Consider the following 9,625-nt stretch of genomic DNA (forward strand, 5'->3'; position numbering starts at 1 on the left):
GGTGTCAGGTTACCATTGCTTTGACCACGCCCCGTTATTCCTTTAACTCCAATCGCATGAGTGTATGCGAGGCTGTTGTTAACTTTTGTGGGGAAAGGGGGAGAGTTGTATGGAATGCCATTTATGTCAACATTAAACGATCAGAATATATATATATATATATATATATATATATATATATATATATATATATATATATATATATATATATATATATAGTTTTTCTTTTATAAAAACTAATTTTTTATAAAAGAATAAAAAATTCTATATAGATGTGAACGTTTTTGAATACTCAAAGGTTAAACGACAGCATTTGAAAGAAACTAATTTTTTATTCTTTTATTTCTTGTGTTTGATTGTTTTTCTTTTCTGTTTAAATACATGTACAATTAACCAACATAGCAACAACAGGATTACAAAAAGATGATAAAAAATTAAAATAATCAAGCTTTATTGTAATGTGTACAGTACTTAACAAATTTATTAGACCACCACCCAGTGTTATGTATATGCCACAGCTGCCCTAAATATTAGCCATTTCCAATTTATATTTTTAATGTTCTGTACTGCCTAATCTACCACAAACACTTTCCTATATAATAATGCTTCAGTATAACTTTTTGTTGTTATCCTTGAATTTTCAAATTGCTCGGAAGCGCATCATTATTATTATTTTTATTAAGATGCTACATTCCACTTAGTTACTTGCGTTCTTGAATACAAAATTAGTTTTAGTGGATTAATTTTATGCTTAATTATTTTCTGACTTCTCAGAGTATAAAAACGTAAATTCTGTTTATTTGCCATCTAAATAACAATATAGTTTTTAGTGTTAAACATATTTTTTGTACAGATTTCTAAATTATTTGTTTCTTGTTTTTATGGCAGGTGGTCTAAAAAAATAGTTAAACATATATTCTTAGCAGTTCTTATCAGGGGCTTCATTTTCATCAATACAAAACAGAGATTAACAGGAAAAAAAGAGACTAATCATATTTGCTGGTTTTGTCAACTTCCACTTTTAATCCCAGTTTTCACCTTCACTGAAAGTGTCCCAAGCATATTCCAAAATAGAATTATGCCCTTTTACTCCTTTAAATGTCATTTTATAGACCTCAGATTTACATTTTGAATTTTCTGTGCAGTTTTTTAAAAGGTGCTTTCCCCATCATAACATAACATAACATAGTCACATTTTTCAGGTCATACTTTAGGAAAATGTTTACAAATGTCAAATTCAGGCATTTTTTCTTTATATGACTGTTTATGGGATGAAAAAATAAGTAAGAAAGTAAATACTTAGGTAGGTATAACTTCTGTCTTTACTGGATTAGGGTCATTTGCTTGTAAATGCAGCTGCTTGGTATCAGTAAGGAACTTAGATACTGTGTGCCACTGTACTTTACGTTTATTATTATTAGTGTAAATCATGTACATCACTGTTCTCTACGCTGCTGCTGCTAAATGTCCGTCTCTGTATGTTTGCCATTGGTTTGTTTTTATTTTAAATGTCACCATGGACGACTTCCCTGTTATCTGTGTACATGTACTGTACACATGTGTAATAACCATAATCAGTGTGGCCTTCACTTTCTCAACATATTATTATTAGTGTTCCCAGAATTTACGGACACAACTCGGAAAACAAGTTGAAAATGCTGCCCCCATTTTCCGGAATAATCCCAGAAGAACCTGAAGTTATTAGCTTTTTAAGGATCGTGAAAATGTTGTCAATGCTACTCTCTCAATCTCCATGAGACTTTTACTTTCAGAAAAGTGTATATAGAGAGCATTCATCATATAAAATGAGAGTTTTGAGGTGTTTCAAACCAAGAATGTAGTTGATTAATCTTTAAATGGAGCCTATTTGAAGATTCGCAGCAGCATTTTCAGAGGTGTGAGGTTTAGTCGCTGCATAGCTTGGAAGCTCTGAAGATGAGTAGACTGTCATCCTAAACAAAGACATTTATCATGAATAAGACTTTGTTTCTGAAATTTTACATGTCTATGTTTCCTCCCATCATCCAGGATATCAGTGTTCATTCACCTTTTCATCTTTTAAAATAATGTGGGTGTTGCCTTTGACTGTGTTTTATCGGGTCATGTGTCTCTGGTAATATTCAGTCCACATGAGTTGTGCATGCATTTACTGGAAGTGTTTTCCTACCAAGACCTCTTCTCAGCCTCATATAAAACAAAGCCTCTGCACAGCTGATTATCACTTTAAAAATGTTTCTTCTGGCCTGTAATCAGATCTTTGATCTTCTGAGCTCCACAGCAGCTCTGTCATGTGTGCTGGGTGTTGGCTTGTTAGGACTTTTTTTCTGCTGATGTTTCCCATGGGAAGAAGAGCTCAGCAGACTCTGCTCACATGGGTGAGATGTCTAAACCGTAACGATCGAGGAGACAGATGTGAAATGAAAGTAGAAAACTGGAAAGAAACGAGGGTTGCTAATCAAGATGTACGACCACAGTAAGAACCCTGAGTTAATATCTAGGTTGGACTGCACAGGAGGAAACATGGTGGGGGAAGTTTAACCTTCAGGGGACCTTATTTTAGGACAAAGTTACACTGTGAAAGGTTTATTGCAAATGTGTTTATAATATTATTGCTGTATTCATTTACAATATTTCACAGGAATTTGCACTACCATTAAGATAATTTCATTTACATTATTATTATTATCATATTATTTTTATTAAAGTTTACTGTAAACTGGTTTACTGCAGAACTAATGTAGTTTACTGTTTACAGTAATACACAGTACAACAAACAAATTAAGCATCAGGAAAAAATATTGGTACTGCACTGTTGAGTGAAACATTGGTGTTGGTATCTGGGTTTGCATCACTAGAACAAATATGTTGTGAAGATATTTTCTGACTTCCTCATGAATAAACATTCGGCAGTTTTTTTTTAGAGAACACTGCCCTCTTTTGGCAGAAATCAGACATGACATTGACTCTGCCTGGAAACAAACTGCTTTTACTTCATGAGCCACGTGCAGCCCAGTCTGATCTCGAGTTTCAGACAGTAAAAATGTCCCATAATAGCCTATTTTTATTTATTTATTTTTTTTAAGTCAGTTACTTATTGTAAGTGTGAAAAAGTACTTTTTGATAACATTCACACTGAGGGAACCTCAAAGTAATCCACCAAGTACCAAAAACTTCAACAATAACTCAGTAGCACAATGAAGCTAATGGGCAGCATCACTAGGATAATAAAAGACATCAGCACAGGAAGACAGAATCCTCGAATCCAGACACTTACATTTAAAACAGCTGATTTTGCACTTCTCTTCTAATTTCACTCTTTTAAAGAAATCATCACCATACTAGTTGAAGAGGTGTATTTAACTGATAAACTGTACATTGTTACATACACTGGTAAGGAAAAGATTAAGAGAAAATAGAAAGGCCAAAAATGTTAACTTCACAATAAAATGAGTAGGCCTACTTTCGATCATCAAGTTGAGAGAAAATTAAAACTCATTAATTACATGTAATAATTAAAATCGTTCTTTTTACATTAAAATACATAACAATAATAAAGCATTGTAATGGAGGCCTGGTGAGGGAAAAACGGCTAGCATTTAAGAAATTAAATTAAGAAAGCAACATTTAACCTGGTCTTTAAAATGATCTTTGACCCTTGGTTTACACTGTGTTCCTGTCTGCAAGCTGTTTTCCTCTCAGCTGTAGGATTCCTGTTACAGGGGGACTCAACCGTAGTAACCGAGCCTCTGTGTTTACCCTGAGCCAGCTGCAGAGCTGCAGATAAAGCTGCAGCTGAGACTGGAATGATGTATATTAATATGCACACGGTGTTTCAGGAAGAGACCTGCCGTATTTTCAGGCAGACAGCAGCTGTGTAACTTTTCATTAGAACACATTCAAGTCATAAATCTGGGCATTGCTCCCGGCAGGAATAACAAATATTTACATTATCTTTATTCATTGCCTTGTTAATATTCATTCAGTTTGTATGTCGGTGTGGTCATTAGCACTTATTTGTTTTTACTGTATAAAGAATCAATGACGTAACGTACTGTTTTTTATTAAAGACATATACTTTAAAAAATTGTTTTAAAGTTGTTTTTGGATAAGTTTTACGAGACACGTCGTTTAATGCGCTGTTTTTGACAGCGGATGGCGCCACAGAGCCACCTGTTGAAATTCAATAGAAAGCACTGAAGCTGCCTCTGAGATTGTCTATGGAGATGAGTCACTCTGTGTTCTAGTAGAGGAAATACTAGACGCTTAGAAGTGTTCCTGGGTTCTTTATATATTTATATATATTCTTTATATATACAAACGTTATATACTTTCTAGATAGACTTTTATAGACTTTTTTGAGGGGGTCTTTGGAAAGCTTATAAATAAAATTGACCTCTCTGTCTCCCAGAGGTCTGGCAGCGTGAGGGTTCAGACTCTTATCTGGTCATAGGACCAGAGGATGGAGACCTCTGATAAATCTGATGGAGCCACTCTTTCAGTCTGGGGGTTACATCTCCTAATTCTCCTGTCACAGTAAAACCACTTTAGTCTTGACTTTCCACATCTGGTCCAGCTGGTCTTAAACCCCTGGTACTTTCTCGGTTTACTGTCAGCTGGGATTGCTGCAGTTATCTCTACACTGGACTGGTTGGTTAGTCATCACCTGCTTGTCTGTGTGGAGCTGTTAACCACCCTCAGAGGTGTCTCTTAGCAGGACATTGGACTTGCAATATATGTTCTTGTATGCTGCCCTAGTTTTAATGTTACATCGGCAAAGTGGAAGGTCAGGTGTTCCAATCCTGATCAAGGCATCCCTTTAGTAGAACAGGACTCCTGTAACAGTGTGGTGTATGGGGCACAAAACTAAAATCGCTGTCTCTTAGCACATGATGTGAATACTGTATATTTTTAAATATATAAAAAGTTAATTTATGACACAGTGACATTTCTCAAATATAGACATTATGAAATTAGCCCAATAAAGATTGTCATTTGATTGGTAGGGTTTGTCTCCATTATTGTAGGGTCTTTACTGTATGATATAAAGCACCTTGAGGTGACTGTTATTGTGATTTGGCGCAGTTATTGCGATAAAACTAAACTGAATTAAATTTTAAATGAGTTGTTTTTCTTTTTAGATAAATGCTATTTTACTTTGAAATGTGACTTATTGTCTCAGGTACTCTGCATTTAAAAGAAAATCATAAGTGATTTATCTCTGTTATGTTAATATTATTTATTAACTAAATTTCTCAAATGTAAAAAGTAGAAATTGTAAAATTTGTAAAGCAGCATCTTTTCCAAAGTTTGTGCTGTTACATATTTGTTTTACTGTTTACGTTAATGGACATTAATATCAAAATAAAAAACTGAAGCAAAGCAGCTCATTTACATCTGTGTGTTTCACATAAAACTATGTAATATATAAAATACCCGCACAAACAGACAGACAAAAGACAATGCTTAAAGTTCAACGTGGTTTGAAAAAGAGTTTTAGCCTTTTCTGATGCTTCAGCTGTTCAGTCTTTGCTTACTTCTCATGAATCTTCACTTTTAATCTTTGTGCTGCAACCGAAGCCATGAGGGCCTGATTATGGAGCCTCCATCATAAAGAGCGGGGCTGCTGAGACACCAGCTGTCCGGTCCCTGAATTTCCCTCAGAGTGTGACCTCCTCCTGCCGGTGAGAGCTGCACTTTTTTTTTTGCCCCTGCGTGTTTCGCAGCTGATAATCATCAGATCCGCATGAAGCTGGAGCTGCTCGGTCGGACTGCGACTTCCCGGGAGAGTTTAGAGAGGAAAGAGTCAAAAACAAAAGTCCAAAGGTCCTTCTGGCTGCTTTTAACTGTCGCTTTCAGTCCCATCGGGACCTGCTGTGGAGGACTCACCGGGTCTGTGTTCCTTAACTCGGCCTTTTTGCGGTCCGAGCTGCCGCTGGATGGGACGCACATTTTCTGCTCGCTTGTGCTGCGATGGAAGCGGAGAAACCACCGGGCTCTCCGAGGTACTTATGATGCCTTTAACTTCTGTTTTTCATTCGCGTGAATGCTGTGAAAAGCAAACAACCTGTTAACAAAGTTCAGTCTTGGTGCAGGTTCAGTTAATTCAGAGTTATTTTATCATCTCATAAGTGAGCGAAAATCCAGATGTAGCCAACTACAGTTTACAAAGAGATCAAAAGGAAACTGCTCATATTCATGTGCACGAGCTAGAAGTCGACTGTAATAAATGTTTTAAGTTAAAATCAGACATTTTACACAATCATGAAGCGACAGTTTAATATGAGATTTTTATTTCAAGTTAAACATAAAAACAATATCTTTCATGTCAAAAATCAATATTGCGCCGCTTAACTTATTCAAACCAGGACTTTAGTTTTGGCTTATAAATGAAAACTGTCTGTAAATAATGCGATAATCTGACTCTGATGTTCCTGCAGTTTAACTGTTCAAAATGCAGAATTTATTCATAGAAAGTTTCTGCGTAACAATGTCTGAGATAGATGGCAAACAGCAGATGAGCAGTATGGGTCCCTTTTATGGTTTGTCAGCTTGCCGGCAGCCACAGTTTCTGACTTTAGCACCTGTTTCAGACGTTATTATGCAATTAAATTCTATAAATAAACTCTGCTTCAGAAGTCAGAAAGTGTTGAGATGATGAAGTCAACTTTTTGAAGTCAACTCGATGGCGCATGTGGAAGCTGTCAGACACCAAAGGCGTCCGGTAATGCTCATCTGCTGTTTAGTCTCTGTTTCATTCATATTCATTCATATGCAGTGATTGCAATGCTCATGTCCAACTCTGCTTTTTAATATTGGAGCTTTATTAGAATACATGTACATGAATAAGGGTTCAAAATAATCTTTATATGCTCCTGTCTCTTTAAGGCCAGCCTTCTCTTTAAAGCAACTTTTTTTGATTGGACAGCTTCTGGAAACCTACAGAGGGGCAGCAACAGGCCTCAGTGAGCTTTGTTGCTTGTAGAGACATAACAGAGCCATATATTTGGGGGAAAAAAGAAGTCCTTAAGCATGCAGTGCAAAAAAATGGAAATTTTTTATATTAATAATATTATTCAAATGAGATAAAATAAGATGAAGAGTATCTCTCCCTTCAGGTTTATACCCCTTAAAGCGGCTCGCTAGCACCTGAGCACTGAATATGTGAAGCCTCTGTTGGAGTTGTGCTGCTTATTTTTCATCATTTCTGCAAACGAATCAACACAATATTTTATTTTAGGGGCTAAATATGCTCAAAACTTTACCAAAAAGTTTGCACACATGTCAGAAGTGGATAAAACCTTTGTATTTTATGGGTTTTAAATATGAGAGCTGCAAAATGGTCCCATAGGGCCCCCTGCAAAATTTCAATGCAGTTGCCCGGCTGTTTTGCTTTGCATACATGTATGACATTTAATACACGCCTCTTAAGCTGTATGGAAAATCCTCTTTGAGCCATGCCTTATACCCAACAAGATGTCCACCGTTTTGAATTAAAGAGCTAATTTTAGTGAGGTTTTTGAAATTTCAAGGTGTATCACAAACTCAGCTCAGAGAGGCATCAGCGTGATCTTTGGCCAGTCTAATCCAAACACATTTCTTCAAAGTTTTGAAGTTCTGTGTTAAACTGAGTATATATCTTCTAGTCCTCCTCAAACTTCACATGCTAGACAACTCGGTTATTGATCCAGCTGCAGGACGCCTGCATTACAGTAATGAGTCACAGTCACAGTGCCACCTACTGGCAACAGTAAATCAGCATCATGTGATCCCTCGTACAACATTCAGCGTACGTTATGTTTGCGCCATGTGTTTTTTTAAAAAAAAAAATCATGTGCAGCAGTATGATGTGTCCTTTGTGGGTTTTGTATAATGCAGCCTCATGGACACAGGAAGTGACATGTTTATGCAACACCCAAGAAGATTCCAGGCTTTAAAACATCGAAATGGGACCTGTGCTTTGTTTATCTGTGACCTCAGTAAACACTTTCTTGATGAGTTTTTGGGCTCAGTCACTAATTTCAGGTCATATTTAATAAAATTGCTGAAGTTCATTTTGTAAATTACGATTGTTATTAGAGTCAAGAAGGAGGATTATCCAGGATGTGCTCATTGGCCAATGACCTGTAAACTCACGCATCACTAGGCTCGCTTTTCATGCCCAAATTCTCAGTAAGGAGGCTTCTCTTCTTCCATCTTTTCTTTACAGTCAAGTGGCCTTCATGCTGAGGGACCAGTCGTCACTGCCTGCATCTTTAATAACAAACATGTTTACGAAAAAAATTAAATGTACAACAGAACAGGCTTTTGTGACGGCTACATGCGATCGGAAGTTTTACAAATTTGCTTTTAACCTTGACATAAACAATTAAAATCATTTACATTTTCATTTAACTAATGACTTATTGAAAATTAGCTGTGCATAACACACCTGCACAATTTTCTACTTGCATATTCATGGTCATTTATATTTTATTTTCACATGTATTTAAGCTCAATATGTATATATAATATAATATAAGATATAATAATATAAGATTTCACAATATTTAGACATTCATATTTTGATATTGATGTTAAGAACTGTTCTGCAGTTGTTCTGATGGCGCCACATGAAAGGACCCAGCTTTCGAGCGTATATTGTTATATTGTTGTGACGTTTCCTTTCATCTTTCCCAGTGTGCACTGTGACCTTTAGCATAGGTAAAGATGTAAAAGTGTGCTCCCTCTGTGGCATTACACAAACATTTTAAGATGGAATAGCTCAGTTAATCATTACATCATCAAGTTACTGATTGCGCTTTAACCTCTTGAGTATAAACATTTTTATTTAGCTTCTCGAGTAAGGATTTCAGTGCCACCAAAGTTGACGTCTATTTATGTGCAAGTTTCTTACAGATTTTAAAGTTTGAGAGATTTTATTTTTTCTTGACTGATTCATCTCTCCTCTGTCTTTATTTCTAGCAGATGTTTTTAGTGAAAGCAGCAGAGACGGGGAAGATCTGCAGCATTTCATCGTTGTTTTCTTGCTCCCGATCAGCAGTCTCATCCAGCAGGTCTGAGGATTTATTGAGGATTTAACCACGTTATAAAACTCTTTAAAGGCGATCTACCCGAGAGCTCAGGCTTTTACTTCAGTCTATTTTTCTTCTGGTTGGCCTCGGAGATGCTCTGCAGTGAGAGGAAGCTTTATTCGCAGGATTTCGGTGCTGAAAAATTGGGACAAATGATTGGACGCACGATGCTCTGCTGACCGTTTTTCTTCTTTTTTCAATTTTGGATGTTCACCTTCGAGGTCGTTCTCCCACCACGTCACAGATAGCAGACAATGTCTACCGATAACAGCCCACCGCCCTTGCCAGCTTCTCCAAGGTCGTTCCATGCCCTACCTCATCACCCGGCCCCGCCCACCCCATCACCTTCCCCCAGCCCGCCGGCCACCATCTGCAGCCGGCTTTCCAACGGCAGCCAGTCGGCGCCCAGCCCCACGAACTCACGGGGCTCGTTCCACGGCATCTCCTTCCTGCTTCAGATCGGACTCACAAGGGAGGCGGTCACCCTCGACCCTGGAGATGTGTCGCTGTCCTCCGTCAGGGAGCTCGTCTGCTCCATCGTGGATCAGAAGGTA

At 37.3% G+C, this 9,625-nt stretch overlaps 1 protein-coding gene across 3 annotated transcripts in view; it reads left to right on the forward strand.

Annotated features, from left to right (window-relative positions):
• The first annotated feature begins 5,662 nt into the window (after positions 1–5,662).
• Positions 5,663–9,625, forward strand: part of LOC146502112 (serine/threonine-protein kinase D3-like) — a 55,537-nt gene continuing 51,574 nt past the window's right edge. Inside the window, exons 1-2 of one of the 3 annotated variants that reach the window (XM_085132907.1) lie at positions 5,663–6,002; positions 8,962–9,622. In XM_085132907.1, the coding sequence (XP_084989033.1) occupies positions 9,326–9,622 (297 nt within the window). In that variant the 5' untranslated portion in view covers positions 5,663–6,002; positions 8,962–9,325. Of the gene's footprint in view, positions 6,003–8,961; positions 9,623–9,625 lie in introns of those variants that run through there. The other 2 variants (XM_085132908.1, XM_085132909.1) reach the window with 2 other exon arrangements.

Source organism: Neolamprologus multifasciatus, chromosome 15, assembly GCF_963576455.1.
Source record: "Neolamprologus multifasciatus chromosome 15, fNeoMul1.2, whole genome shotgun sequence".
Taxonomy (NCBI): Eukaryota; Metazoa; Chordata; class Actinopteri; order Cichliformes; family Cichlidae; genus Neolamprologus; species Neolamprologus multifasciatus.